This window comes from Pteropus alecto, unplaced genomic scaffold, assembly GCF_000325575.1.
Source record: "Pteropus alecto unplaced genomic scaffold, ASM32557v1 scaffold20, whole genome shotgun sequence".
NCBI lineage: Eukaryota > Metazoa > Chordata > Mammalia > Chiroptera > Pteropodidae > Pteropus > Pteropus alecto.
Window position 1 is genome coordinate 3,076,933 of NW_006436298.1, and position 15,912 is coordinate 3,092,844.

General features: G+C 40.4%; 1 protein-coding gene across 1 annotated transcript; it reads right to left on the minus strand.

Moving 5' to 3' along the window:
• Window positions 1-10,947: 10,947 nt before the first annotated feature.
• HTR1A (5-hydroxytryptamine receptor 1A) lies at window positions 10,948-12,700 on the minus strand. Its single transcript, XM_006913070.2, has one exon. It carries the CDS (start codon window positions 12,293-12,295, stop codon window positions 11,027-11,029), a length of 1,269 nt encoding a protein of 422 aa, XP_006913132.1. The 5' UTR covers window positions 12,296-12,700; the 3' UTR covers window positions 10,948-11,026.
• Between the last annotated feature and the right edge of the window lie 3,212 nt (window positions 12,701-15,912).

Consider the following 15,912-nt stretch of genomic DNA (forward strand, 5'->3'; position numbering starts at 1 on the left):
AAAAGCCTTTAAAAACAGCTAGTTAAGTCTGATTTCTACTTAACCACCTTTTGTTTCATGTGATTAAAAAAATTAGGGTAATTACATCTAATATTAGGTATAATTTTTCTCGCTGCTCTACAACAACAAAGCCAATGAATGACACAATGAATGACCAATCACAGGTTCTGACTAAGGATTAAATAATACTCATTCACTAGGAACTACATACCAGACCTCTTACGAAATATCTCTGGATATTATTACCTTGTTTAATCTTAGGACAAGGTTGGGAGGAACTGGTTATACTGTGGGAAGTAAACCTGACTATGGAAGATCTTTTCACCAGAGAATATTAATTTAACAGTGGTACTCAAAACAGAATAAAAGTGGGGAATAGGGAAGAAAAAGGAATAAAAGACAATTTAGGAAACTATAACAATCATGCAATCATCTGGGCATAAACTAAAATCTAGAATAAGAATGTGGGAAATTAAAAATATAGAGAGAAAGGGCATATATAAAACACATAAAGAGAGGAGAATAGAACCTGGTAATGGGGGAAGTTGGAGAAGAACCTTGAAATAAGCTAGGAGTCAGCCATTCCCATGGATCTAGTTTACTACAAAGCCAGACTGTCTTACATCAGCTGCTAATTCAGAGTAGTTTGACAATTAAAGTCACTAGTGTAATTTTAGTTGCATTAATGATCTTAGACTTTATTTACCCTGTTGAGGTCATTGTCCCCACTCCTATTTGTCCCGACTCCTACTTATTACCTTACTTCTTACATTAAAAAATCACCAGGCACAAATCTCTTCCCATTTGTCAAAGTTCCAATAACTAAGTGTCCTATAAGTGTCCTACAGATTCTTAGAGAAATACTGGTGAAATTGAGGAAACAAGAGCAACTGCCAGCCCATATGCTTTGATTCTCCACTCTCTCAATTCTGGATCACACCAAAGGTGGCGGAAGAATAAGCCAGGCCAGGAGGGACAGAAAAGGTCATATGCGCTCTAGCTTAAAGGTCAGCACAAACTCTGAGGCAACATGCGACCAGTACTGCTGTAGCCTCCAACTTCATTCAGCTTTATCTGGCCTTCTATCTAAGGCTCCCAGGTAACAGATTCTCCAGTCCATTTTGATTGTTTATCTAGGGCATCCATCTAGACATGTAATTCTCAAGTGAAAGCACTGACACATTGATCCTCATACAATGTCTTCCATTCTCCCCAAATCTGTATTATATCTCTACCTCTTCATACATTCTCCCTTCATCTCTTATCTCACAATGTTTCCTCTTCAAAGCTTAATCCTTCACCCTCTTGCCTTCTTCAAGACTTTACTCCTCCAACTACCCCTTTTTACCAAAATCTTCAGTTCTTCCCATCTTCAATCTTCCTTTATTGTTGTTTCCATTTTCCTAGTCTCTCTATACATATGTTGGTGTTCTTTTATCTGAGAGAAAAAGAAGTGTTTCTTTTACCCAACCCTTCCCTTTAGTTCTTATAACAACATATCCTCTCACTGTAGTGTTCTACATGCAATGGCTGCATGGCCTCTCTGTGCCCCTTTATCTCTTATAAGGTTAGCTGGTTCTTCCTCTTTTCTACTACTGAAATTGAATTCTGTAAGTTTATCAAAGACCTTCTATTCTCTCTCAAAGTAGTCCTGTCTGTTCTTAATGTCCCTATTCCGAGTCCATTCCAATCTCCTCCAAGCTCCAAATGAGAGTTTCTCTTTAACAGCCCATTTCACATCCAATCAGTCTCCAAGGCCTCTCAGCTCTTTATTGCAGTCCTCTGTTATTAACCACTCCCTTTCCAGTCCTTCCTCCATCATGCTGGTCTAAGTTCCTTAGTAAGATAGGGAACTCTCAAATGTAGTAATACAGGAAGGCTTCTTGGTCGTCTGTCATCTTATTATCATCTACCTACATGTATAAACACATAGGCTTAGAAAATTGTTACTAGAAAGGCATGATATGACTAGGATCAGATAATTTCATTTCCCTTAGGATAATTTATGTTATAAACATGGGGATGCACCAAGTCACAAGATGTTCTATAGCCTTTTTGTTTTTGCATGATGTCATAACAATTGGTAATACCTCTATTAGAGACTATGAAAAGCCACCCCCCTTCTTAGTTGTCCAAATGACAAAAAAAAAAAAAGTTGTCTTTGTATGTAATCATTGCTAGTGAACCTAGTCAACTTTCTGTCCCTCCTGTCCTGGCTGGCTCCTGCACCACTTTTGCCATGATCCAAAGTTGAAGAAATGAGGGAAAATGGCAAGTAAGAGATTTCAGAAGGGAGACATGTAGTGCAAGTTTTGAGAAAATAATGGGGAAAGCACAATGGAGAAAAAGGATGCCTCAAAGAAAGGAAAAGTTATTAAAATCAGTTGTGCCTACTTTATAATATTCCCAAAGACCCAAGCGGTGGCCAAAGATGTGGCTCAGAAACATTGTAAATGCATTCCATAAAACTGAAGCCAGAGCAAAGCTAAATGGAATATAATTGAAGAGTCCAGAAATAACCCCTTACATTCATGCTCAACTGATCTTCATTAGGGTGCTAAAAATAAGGAAAAAATAGTTGCTTTTTCAACAAATGGTACTTGAAGTGCAAAAATCTGAAATTGAACCCCTGTTTACACCACACACAAAAATTAACTGAAAATGGATCAACTACCTAAGTGTAAAAGCTAAAACTATAAAACCCTTAGAAGAAAACATAAAAGTAAATCTTTGTGACTTTTACAAATACAACACTAAAAGTACAAGCAACAAAAGAAAAAATTTGACTTCATCAAAATTAAAAACTTTTTTGTTGTAAATGATGTCAAGAAAGTGAAAAGACAAGACAATTGGAGAATATATTTGCAAATCATGTATCTGATAAGAATCTAATATCCAGAATATGTAAAGAACTTTAATAACTCAATAATAATATAAAAACACCTAAGTTTAAAAATGGGAAAATAATTTGAATATATATTTCCTTAAATAAGATCTCCAAATGGCCAAAATGCACATGAAAAGATGCTCAGCATCGTAAGTTATTAGAGAAATGCAAATCAAAACCACAATGAGATACTACTTCAGACCACCTGGGATGGCTATCATCAAAAAGACATAGTAATGAGTACTGGCAAAAAGAAATTGGAAGGAACAATTTTATGTTGTTGGTAGGAATGTAAAAAGGTGCAGCCACTTTGAAAAACATTTTGGAAATTCCTCAAAATGTTAGAGTTACCATATGACCTAGCAATTTCACTCCTAAATTTACACCTAAGATTATGAAAACATGCCACACAGAAATGTGTAGGTGAATGTTCGTAGCAGCATTATTCATAATAGCCAAAAAGTAGAAACAACTCAAATGTTCATTAATGAATGAATAGATAAATAAAATGTAGTATATCCATAAAATGGGATATTATTATTTGACAATAAAAATGAAGTATTGATACATGATACAACATGGATGAACCTTGAAAACATTATGCTAAGAAACCAGTTACTAAAGACCACTTATTACATGACTCCACTTATATGATATGTCCAGAATGAGCATATTCGTAAGACAGAAAATAGATTCATGGTTGCCGAGGCCTAGGGCACAGAATTTAGTGGGAAATAGAGAGTGACTGCTAATAAATACAGAGTTTAATTTTGGTTTATTGTGGAACGTGAAAATGTTCTAAAATGGATTGTGGTGATGGCTGCAAAATTCGGTGATTGTACAGAAATCTTCAAATTATACACTAAATGGATTAATGTAATGAATATGAATTATATCTCAATGGACCTATTTTCAAAATAAAACTATAAAACATAGCAAGACATCAGTGGTAGCATAGTAGGAAGTTAAAATCAGATGACCTGCCTTGCCAAAGGTAACATTTTTCACCATGCTAGAGTTTTAGGGTTAGAGGACTATCTGAGGCTTGATAAGAACCCATTCAGGGCTTCCCATGACCTGGTTGGGCCTTATCCTGAACAGGGTGAAGACTAATACTTACAGCCTAAAAGAGTGTGCATTCAAGAAGGAGGAAAATCGTAGAATTTGAGCACAAAAATCTCCAAATCTAAAATGTCCTGCAATTTCCTGATGAAAATATATCCACTGTAGTTTTCACAGTAAATTGTTTAAGATTTATTTGTTCCAGCGCTCATTTTCACCAAGCCTCAACCTCATATCTCTGATAACTCTTTCAAAGTGTCCATTCAAATGTGACTTTATCAGAAAGCCCTTCCCTGAACACCTTATAAAAACAGTAACATCAGCATTCTCTATATATCTTACTCTGGTCGATGTTTTTCCATAATACTGATCACCATTTGATATACTACATATACATGGTTTTGTTGTTAATTTTCTTTTTTCTCCTCTAGAATGTAATTCCTTAGGGTCTGCAGGTGTATCAATTAACTTTTCAGTATAACAAATTACCCTTCAAATTTAATGCCTTAAAAGAACCACCATTTATTTAATTCACAAATCTGTGGTTTAACAATTTATAATAATGAAGGTGGGAGGTTTCTCTGGTGCCAGCTATGCTGACTCTTATGTCTGCAGTCAGCTGCTGAGTCAATTAAGATCTGGTTTGTCCATGATGGACTTAGCCAGGATGACTCTTCTCTGATCCAAGTGATCTCTTAGTCTCCAGCAAGTGAGCACAAACTTGTTCACATTAAGGTTGGGTGGGATAATGGAGAAGCATGTGGGAGAGCAAGGCCTTGTGAGTTCCTTGGTCACAACAAGCAAGACATCACTTCTGTCCTGTGTTATTGGTCAAAGGAAGTACAAGGCCAACCTACATTTAAGTGATGAGAAAGCCTCCATCTCTTGATGGGAGAAGCTGAAAATCACATTGCAAAAAAGGTAGACACATAGAGGAGTGTAACTGTGCCATTTTTGCAAACAATCTACCAGAAAGACTTTATCTGATTTGTTCACTGCCGTATCCTAAGCACCTAGAACAGGGACTAACCCATAGATACTCCAGAAATATTACTTGAATGACTGAATGAATCATCTGCTCACTACTCTTGAACTAGAGGTTGTCCCATAAATAGCCCCTTCTCTGATGCCAATTTTTACAATATGTTTGTGAGAAATTACATTGCTTGTGAATATTTCCACTTGAAGTCCTGTCTCTACCGTTGTTTTAAAGTTAACACCAGCTTTTATAGTTTGCTTTCTCTCTTTAGTTCTTGCAAATTCAGACTAATCACTCCCCCACACCATGAAGCACATCATATTTCATAGAATGCTTTTTTCCTTCAAAGACCTTGAAGAAATTTCAAAACACTTTCTCATCAATCTCCACAGCTATACAACAAGATAGGTGAGTCCTGCTGTCTACTCTTTTTCCCCGCTCCTTTTTTCTCTCAGCCAGCCTATTTCCTTTTCCTTATTTAAAGATGAAACCAGCTGAGACACAACAAAATGATCACTTTCCAGTTCAAGACACCTCCTTGAAATTTCAGCCTGGGGAACTTTCTGAAAAGCTGGACAATTGAACAGGATTACCAACAAAGTATCTTGGAAATGATTGATAGGACTAGATACTGAAGACCCAATTCATTCCCCCACCCCTGCCATTGCCACATAAGCAAAGTGAGTTAGGAAATAGAACTCTCTAGATACTTTAGCCTCATGTATTTAGACTTTCTAGAAATATCTAGTTTATGTATCAAACAGGTCTGCTATGGTTCTTGATAAGTGGACTTAAAGAGCAAACTGAATTGCTCTGACCTCCACTTGGTCGAGCAGTCAGACTCAATCTCCTGGGCTTCCTGTATCATTCTTAAAACACCACCTAACATGCTGTGTCAGGTTACTCTCGTTGAAAGGATGTTGTAGACCCTAGGAATTGTGCCCTCTCCAAAAAAAACATGTTCCACTAAAAAAAAAAAAAAAAAAAGGAAAAGAAAAAGAAAAATGCATCAATAATCAGATAATCTAACCATTGCTCAATGAGGTAGCATTCCTCACATACCCAAATAACATTGCTCAAAGGCTGTGATATGTATCAATACCTTTTCCAACTGGCCTCTCCATCTGTTCTTGAACTTCTTTCTACAGAAGACAAAGCCTTTTTAAATTTACAGATAGAGCTGAAAAAGCAAACACCCATAATAGAAGCAACTCTCAACTTCTCCTTTCCATTATTTTCCCAAATTTTCTTGGTTCGAAATCTCATCAGCATCTTTAACTCCCTCTCTTCGTATTCAGACACCAAATCCTGCCAGTTCTTTTTGTGATGTATTTTCCAGTCTTACTTGTATTCATTCCTTTTGCCAGCATCCCATATCCAATCTTTTATTGTTTCATACCTGCATCTTTGAAATTACCACCAAACTGAACACTTCTGCTTTCATTATTAGTGATCCCCACTGACTACAACTATAATTCTAGCTTTCTAACCTGGAATTATAATTCTTTCACATACAATCTCTAGCACTTTTTTTCTATACTTATCCACTACTATGTGAATCTTCTGCTTTGGCTAAAATGGTCTAACTGGTATTTCCAAAAGGATCTGACACTTCAAATTTAAATGGTACATTGTATAAAAATCACTTGGCAAAACACAAACATTGCATAAGTATGAATTATTCTGTCTTGTGTCTACCTCTGGTCAATCTATTATCACCCTTTAATGGTTTAATGATTTTCTTATTCATATGCTCTGACCTTTAGTCTACTTCGAACCTTCTTCCTCTTATCTAGTTACCCAACTCCCACTTCTTTGATTTTAGATGTGTCATTTCTCTCTCTCCCCAGACCCTTTGAGTTGACACAACACATGGGCTTGTCAGTCACACTGGAAGTGAATGATAACAAGTCCCTCTCTTTAATGGATTATTGATAGAGGCTCAGGAAGGCCTATAGAAGGTTGAAAGTCATTGCCTCCTTGGAGAAAGAGATGCTAGAGTAGAGAACAAGAATTAAGAAGGGAGATATATAGACTCTAAAAGACAAATGTGTCCAATGCATCACTTTATTCAAAGTCAGAGATGCATTTACACAACACTTTTCAAATGAGAAACTCAGGACAGTTCTTGTTCTCTCAATTCTTGTTTTTATTTTTCATTATTGGGATAATATTGATAATGGAGAAAATGAAATAAGCATTGATAAGAGAGTCACTTAAAATATAGTCAGGAGACTATTACTGATGTAGGGCCTATGTACATCTTGTGCCTCCGTTCCAAAAGCTGCTATTGCTAAACTTGTGCTAAACTCAGCTCAAAATATCCTGGAGCCATAAACATCCTGGAATAACAACTTCTACACGGACACATATAGACTTTACCTCCTTCTTTATAACTTTTAGCTCCCTTATTTGCATGTGAGAACTAACCAATCTCTGTTAGCCTAGCCAGCAAGCCTTTATTTGTTTGAAAGAATTACATTGTGTGGGTTTGACCTTCATAAACCCTGCCTTTCTCTGTTCTCTCCAGAGCACAGTTTGGGTTGCTACCTGAATCTACATCTCTCAGATTGCACTCTTTTGTTCAAATAAATACTTTTAAATTTTTTTACTGCCTGAACCCTTTTTTTTTTTTTTTTGGTTAAAAATTTGTATATACATACATTGCCTGAACTAGGCATCATGCAGCTTCACAGTGTTCTCTTCTGTAGCCATAATATCTCTGACCTTTGTTTTCCCCTTGGGTTTACCTGAATTCACCTTACCTTACAGTCAACATTCTGATACCAGAAAGCAATAGAATTAGCAACTATATCATGGGAAACAAGAGGCATTACTGATGATTCCAAGTAGGGAAATGAGAGTGAGCATAAGAATTAATTTTAACACAGTAATAGATCTTATATATTGAACCTCACTATCAAATGAGAGACAACCAGAAAGGAAAATGCCTCTTCACCTTTAATTGAGTGACAAATCCCAAACAGCTGCTTATTTTGAAATTAAGGGAGGTCAAGTTCTTCTACCTGGATATTATGGGGTAGACAAAGGAGGGGCCTCAGAACTCACCACTGCTTTGAAAGATCAGGACAGGCTTGTTGCTTTTCTCTTCTGCAGGTCCCCCTACCTCTTCCATAGTAATTAGATGCCTAAATCTTATCTGTAGGTGTCAAGCAGAAACAATGCATGGTTTTCATGGCTAACCAATAAGATATAACCTTCTCTTTCCAAAGACTGGATTTTTTAAAAAGAGAAATCACGCATCTAGAATAAGTTTCAGAGCTAAAATTTAAATCCCTCATTTGTATAGCAGGATCTTCTCCTGATAACTGTATTCTTTGACGTCAATTTTAAATTTTTATAAATAAATACAAGTAGACAGTGAGTCTGATTAAAATAAAGATGCATGTGTTACTGGTATCAGTTTATTGTAGCATTGTAATTATTAAAGTCCTTTATTGTCACAAGGAAGAGTAAAGGCCAATTTTGATGCATATGTACTTAACCTTAATATAAATACTTTAAAAGAAAAAAAACATCCGGGCCTCTTTACTGCTACGCAGCTCTTTTGCATGTATTCCTAATTTTTCTATTGCCTTGGCAATTATACCCCAATTTGATGCTCCTTCCCCATTCTTGTGTAAATCCTCCAAAATAGTAACAGCAAACATTCAAAAACTATTGTCATACAGTTCTGTAAAAGACGTAAATAACTGGAAGTTTCAAAACTTCAAATTGAATAATTGCTGGTCAAGCCATAATTTGAATGAGCAAATTTTTGACTTGAATTATTTTAAACATAGAATTTGTTCTAAAGACTTAGGAAGGCATACAGTTAAGTTTTTTTCACACAGCTCTACTTAAATTATTATTAGAAAAAAGAAATTTAATTTTTTTGAGACATCTACCTTTTCTCCACCATAGCTCCCGTATCAGTATTACATATGCATAGACAGACCATCCACTGGGGTCCCAGAGTTCTTATATTTTCTCTGTTTTAACAGGATATGATACCTACTCTCAGCTTAGGTTAGAGAAAAAGATACCTTTTGTCTGTTTAACAAACAATAAAATGGCTTCAAGTGATAGAGCTGTCTTTTCACCTTAATTTTAAACACAGGTGAACTTTTCACTGGCAACTTTTCAACACGGTTCTTAAAACATCGACGCAAACATTCAAAAGGTACAGCTGAAGGGAGAGGGGAGTAAGAATCAATAACTGTGCAATTGCTGGGAAACGAAACCGTTATTCATCAGAAAATTAGAGGCTAGATCTAGCTATAACAAACCTCTTGATCCCAGTCAGGTCATGTGGATGGAAATTTACATTCAAACGGAGCACCGAAATAATTTCCCTTCTGGGGACAATAAAAATTACAACCTGTTTCTCAGCAGGGGTGGCATAACTTTTGAGTGGGGAGAAAGCTTGGCGTGCTCCAGAAATTCAAAGGGCAAGAAGCTGGTTTTCCATAGATAGACCCGTGGTGAAGGATATGTCAGGCCAGGGAGCAAATGTAACCCTGTACCAGCCTCTGAGGGATTCCCCAAGGAAAGCACTCCCAGCTAGGCCTTCAGAGCTCCATTATTTGAAGTAACCGCCTCTTAGGTCACAGATGGTACCAAATATATCGGGACCCGTTCGATTGACAGCCCAGAATTCCAACTTGGAAACCTAGTTCTTGGTAACAATGTGTCTTGAACGTCCTACAGAACAAATCCTTTGTAGTGTTACAACGCGCTACAAAGAGAGCCATTCACCAACCCAAAAAGGTCAAAGGGATGAACTAGGAGGAAAGAGTCTACATCCTTTGGATAAATTTACCCTTTCAGGTGCCTCGGAGAGTGCCAGTGGAGCTCGCGCCCGCACACTGAGAGGCCCTCCCTCCTCAATGCCAGTTGTAAATACCACCCCTTGGGCTCTCCGGGTGTTTCGGGTTTAGAGAGCTCGGAGGGACCTAGAGCCGCAAGCCGAAGCAAACCCTAAAGGTTGCCTAGCAGCGTTTCCGCGCGTCTCCGGCCGTAGGCGGAGGAATGGACCCATTCCGGATCAGTCCGCCGCCCGCGCGCCAAGCACACACCAAAACGCAGAAGCCTGGAGAGGCGCACGGATCCCAGACCGCTTGACGTCTCCAACGCTCACACTGTAGCCGGCGGGCGCCTCCCACAGTAGGTAAGTGGTGATGCCAGCTCATGTAGACTCGCCAGAACCCGTACAAACAGAAGTCTGCTGTGCTTTACCGCTGGCAGTTTCTTTGGTGCTGACACCAAGGCAAGCACGAGTGAAATGGTTCTGCACTCTCTCCTGCTGGCCCAGCCTTGTACTTACAAGTCCACGCTAAGAAACAGCTTCTGGCCACTTGTTTTGAATCCAAGAAACCAAAGCATGGGGCTGGGCTCAGGAGTGTTATTCTGCGAGTCTACAGGGGGAAGCGGGGATTCCCAGGAACACCACAGCCACGGGGAAAAGCAGCCCCTCCCGCCTCTCCCGAGTAAATAGTGCATGGGATCTGGCAAGGGCATGAAAGGAAACTGGGAAAGAAAGGATGAGACTGAAAAAAATAAAATAAAGAAGTGAAAGTTTCCACTTGTACCAGGCAAGAGGGCCGGGAATGGGGGAGGAATAAGAATGGAACAAAGTCCTAAACCTTAAGTCCAATTTCTAGCAGTGGGGCGAGCAGGTGGGAGCCATTACTTGGCGCGGCGGCTGATTGTAGTTTATTTTTCTGTGTGGATTCCCTCCCATCCCACCCCAGAACGGCCAAGTCTTAAACTTTCACCGCGAAAATTTGGGGAGAAGAAGCAGCTAATTGCTGGGACAAAACTAATTCTGAGGCCAAAGTTAGAGCCAAAGTCGCTTCTCACAGACCTGGGAAGTTTCTTGTGCCCTCCTATCACGCTGCAGGCGCCTCTTTGCACTGAGCGCGCTCCCTCTGGGCAGGGGATTGGCGGTAGGGAGGGGGGAAGAGGTCTGGAAGCCTCGGGCAGAGCAGCTGAGAAAGTCAGAGGAACACTAGCAAGTTATCAGAGGCGTTGGTTCCAGAGGGCAGGGGGAGGCAGAGTGGATAAGGCGGGCCTACTCGCCTGCTGCTTCTCCATCATCATCGGCGGCAGAACTTGCACTTGATGATCTTCTTAAAGGCATTTTGGAAGTCCTTATTGAAGTAGGCGTAAATGACAGGGTTGAGCAGAGAGTTGGAATAACCTAGCCAGTTGATTATGGCGCCCAACAAGGTGGGCATGTGGCAGCTGCTCTCGCAGAAGGGCAAGACCAGGGCCACGATGAAGAAGGGCAGCCAGCAGAGGATGAAGGTGCCCATGATGATGCCCAACGTCTTCACTGTCTTCCTTTCGCGGGCCAGGGCCATTTTGCGCTTGGCCTCAGCGTTCCGCTCATTTTTCTTCTCGAAGGAAGCGGGGGCACAGGTGACAGCACCGGTCTCGCTGGGCAGCGGCAGGTGCTCTTTGGAGTTGCCCAGTCGGTGAACTTCGATAACCTCCAGGGCGGCGCCGTCATCGCCCTGTCTCACCGCTCCATTGGCGCACTGAGTCCCCACTGCCTTGTTCTCCACGCCCAGCCTCCATTCTCTGCTCCCCGGCTCTCCATTTACGCTCTTCTTGGGCTGCGGGGCTGGCGATGCCCCAAGGCGGGTGTCGGCTCTCTTTTTCTCCACCTTCTTGACTGTCTTTCGGATGCGGAAGCGCGCGGCTCGGAAGATGCGCCCGTAGAGAACTAGCATGAGCAGCAGCGGGATGTAGAAAGCGCCAAATGTGGAGTAGATAGTGTAGCCGTGGTCCTTGCTGATGGTGCACGCGTCGGGGTCCGAGCGGTCTTCGGGGGTACGCCAGCCCAGCATGGGCGGGATGGAGATGAGGAAGCCAATGAGCCAAGTGAGCGAGATGAGCGCTGCGGCGCGCCGGGGCGTCCTCTTGTTCACGTAGTCGATGGGGTCCGTGATGGCCCAGTACCTGTCCAACGCGATGGCGCACAGGTGCAGGATGGACGAGGTGCAGCACAACACGTCGAGGGCGATGAATAGGTCACAGGTGACCTGTCCTAGTGTCCACTTGTTGAGCACCTGGTACAAGGCGGCCATGGGCAGCACCAGCACCGACACCATGAGGTCGGTGACCGCCAGCGAGCCGATGAGATAGTTGGCCACGTTCTGCAGGGAGCGCTCCAAGGCGATGGCGGCCACCACGCACGCATTGCCCAGCACCGCACAGAAAATAAGCGTGCCCAGCAGCAGAGAGGTGACTACTTGGTAGCTGAAGGTCACGTCGGAGATGCCAGTAGCGTTGTCATTTGTCCCGAAGGGTCCTTCGGAGGATGTGGTGTTGTTGCCCTGTCCGGGGCTGAGCACATCCATGCTTGCACGCCCGAAGGGGGAGGGGGAGGGGAGAAGAGCTGCACCAGGATCCCCCTCGCCCCTCCCCCTGGGGTCTGCCGCCTCTCTCTCCTGCAGAGTTTCAGGGGGAGGGGATGCGGGGACTCAAGCAGGAAGTTCTTACTGCTCAGGCGAAGGCATCTCCGAGGAGCAGCTTCTGGGCACTCCGTGGGTTCTCTTAGTCCAGCGCGTTCAGAGACTCTAACTGGGAAACGAGTTGGCCGGAGAACAGCTCTGGGATATCTTGGCGACAGAGAGGTGGCTGAAACATCTGTCTCTCGCTGTCCATTTTATTTTGCCGCTGCCTAACTGGCTGCCGGAGCTGGAGTCTCTCCACTAGAAAACAGTCCCCAATCCTAGAAGTATCTGTAATATTGAAACCCCATCCTCCACGGTCACTCTGTGACCCTCTCCTCCCTCCTCTCCTTCCCTCTCTCTCACTCTATTCTCTCTTCTCTTTTTCTTAAGCCTCCTCCTTCCCCTCCCCGTCTCCCACTATCCTTTCCTTTCAGCCTCCCTCTCCCTTCTCACTCCCCTTTCTTTATTCCTGTGTGTCGCTCCGACAGCCAGTCTCCCTCCCTCCCACGCTAGCCCTCCCCTCCTAACACTTCCCCAACCCCGAGTGTCTCTTTCCTCTGGGTCCCCGCCCTACTCTCCCTCTAGCTCGGCATCTTAGCGTTCAAGCCCCTTTTATCAACAGACTTAGAACTTACACACACCTGATCTCCTGGTCAGACCAACATTACAAACAAATAACTGCCTCCCGCCCAGCTAAACTCGGAAGAAAAATCTAACAACCCATTGCTTCATATTTCTGTCGAATTCTTATGTAAAGTGAGCATTTCAGAGTGGCAATAGGAAATGAGCAAAGGAGATATTTGGAGGTGGACAGTCCTGGGTCAGTCTTTAAATTATTGTTAATTGATGGAAAGAAAATGGAGTATCTTAGCTTTTAAAAATCACCCTTGTTCATCATTTTACAGTTCAGCCTGACTCTCTTGGGGAGGATGTTGCCTGTGACTTTTTTTTTCTTCTAACCTTGGGGAATTGGGGGAGAAAGGAATCATAGAGGACGTGACAAAGGACAGGTAAATAGCTGCATCTCCAAATGAAGAAAATACTCAATTTACTCAGTTTAGTATGTATTCTACAAAAACAGGCATGCATGCCTTTCTATCATTATTTCCTTTTTAAATTCAGTGAACATTGCCATCTTCCATAGCTTTATGGCAAGTAAATTTAGGGAAGGGGATATTTTGTCTGTGTGTTGTAAATGAGGTCAGGCATTTCACACGGATTTGTGCTTTTCTTAACAGAGCCTGCAAACCTCTAAGGGAGAACTTGGTGGAATCCCCTGGTCGCTGGCCCCTGAGTTTCTCTAAAGCTCTGAAACTGGGATCAGTACCTGGGACAGCTCTAGGCAATAAGGGCTTATGCCGCCACCTTCTGGCAAATGCTTTAGAGCGCCATCTAGGAACACTTGTCTTGCAAGAATTAAGCAGGTATAGAGGAAATCTCCTAACTTCAAGAAAGAAAAGGACAGTTTTTAAAAGAAAAGTAACATTCGTTTTATATTTTCCTTCTGTTTTTTTTTAAACTTTCTTTTAGTGTCCTCTTTTGCTCTTAATCTTGTATATCAAACTTATTATATTTTCTAGCTCTTTTTGAAAGCCTGCAGCATGTGATTCGCACATTCTATCTAGAAATGTGGTTTTATAGACCCAGGAAAACACATTCACACCTTCATATGTGTTGGTTTTGTGCTGACGAAGGCTGCACTTTGGAACTCAGACATTTGCACACATTCACCAACTGGGGAAAACAATAATGGATTTTTCTAATGGGAATGACTTCACGCAGAAGACAAACATGCTGCTATTGGTTGGTTCTAAACTGTTTTCATTACCAAGAAAGCCAAATTTAATCTCATTTGAGCATAGATAAAGAATGGGATTCCTAATCCACTAGAATAGACATATAACACAACAAATTCACATACATTTTGATGCCATGGCTGAAATAAAGGAAAAGTGCCCAGTACAATCCCAAAAGCAGATGACTCTAGATAACATGCACAGATTCACTACAGATAGCAAGAGTCTTATTATGTTCAAATTTGCACTCTGACTTTTATAACTTTGAATTCTCCAAGACAAAACAAAATAGCAATCCCAGAGCATCAAAGAAATTCTAGTTAGGTCAATGCATATAGTACAGGGATATGTGTTTTGAAATGGATTGTTTTACAGTGCAGTGCTGGGCACAGTTTGCACCCAATCACTTCAGTATGGCACGATAATGAATCTGACATTTGTAATGATTCATGGCATTGAAAAGAAAGAGATAAGTATACATGGCGATTCTGAATACAGACTCTGAAGAAGTCTTTTTAAAATTTGTGGAGGTTCTCATTCCCCCTTTCCCTGACAAATACAGAACTAAATAACTTTGTTGCAGGTCCAAAAATTAAAATAGGAAAATAATTAAAATCTGAATTCTCCAAAGAAAACTTTGGAAATATAGTTGATAAACATAAACAAAGAGTAAAATAAATTTAAATTTTAAAGAGTAAATATATACATATCACTATATATACATATACATATTTCAATATTAAATATATACACAGATATAATTGAATAGAATTGTGTCAGATTTAGCACATATAAATAAATATATGTCAGCAAATATGTCAGTCAGCAATTGTACATTTTTCTATTGGATCCCAAATGGTTTAATAAATGAAATTTTTCTTTTTCTTTTTCAAGAAAGCTAAAATGCTATAAACCTGGAGTTAATACTCATGAGATCTGGCATTTGCTATTCTGCTTCGATATTCTACAATGCACCATTTTTTATTCAAGTTGAAAAAAATCTCAAGCAGTTTATATTTTCCTTAGAAATAATGTACATAGTATTGCAAACATTTTATTTTTTAAAATTTATAATATGTTTTAGACATTCTGATAAACATTAGGAAGAAAACAGAAGTATCAAAGGATATGCAGCGCTGACTGTGGTTCCATACCCTTAAAGTGACCAATAGATAATTTTGTATAACTTTTATTGAATAATACTATGACATATATTTAAAGCAGAATGATGTTGCATTTTTCATGTTCACCCTTTGCCAATTCTTCTATGTTTAACCCTTAAAGATAAAGAAACACACACATGAAAAAATATTTTTTTGCAAACCAAAGGTCCTGGATAATTAGTTATGCTCCGGTTCTTCATAGCCTCTGAAATTAGCCTAAAGAAAAGCTAGCCTTAAAGCAGATATTACTGATGTCATTTGAAAACAAAAGTTCCAGTGATTCTGCTTTTATTTCTTGTTTGAATTTAACTGGATGCAAGTATGAACTTGTCAGTTATGGATCTAGGGTATGATACATCATCCATCATATGAAATTTCTCTAAAGTAGTTTATGAGAGATAAAGATTTTTAACATTTCACAGGAAATTTGATACAAGCCCAGCATTTCAATATAGTTCTTTGACCAGAGAACTACATCTTTGACCAGATAAAAAAAAATTAGGCTGAAGTTTCACTGTAAACTCTGAATGTCCTATCATTACTGCAGGCTCAGTAATGGTTG

Coding starts and splice junctions, on each gene's coding strand:
- HTR1A (XM_006913070.2), bottom strand. CDS start 12,295: ATGGATGTGCTCAGCCCCGGACAGGGCAACAACACCACATCCTCCGAA.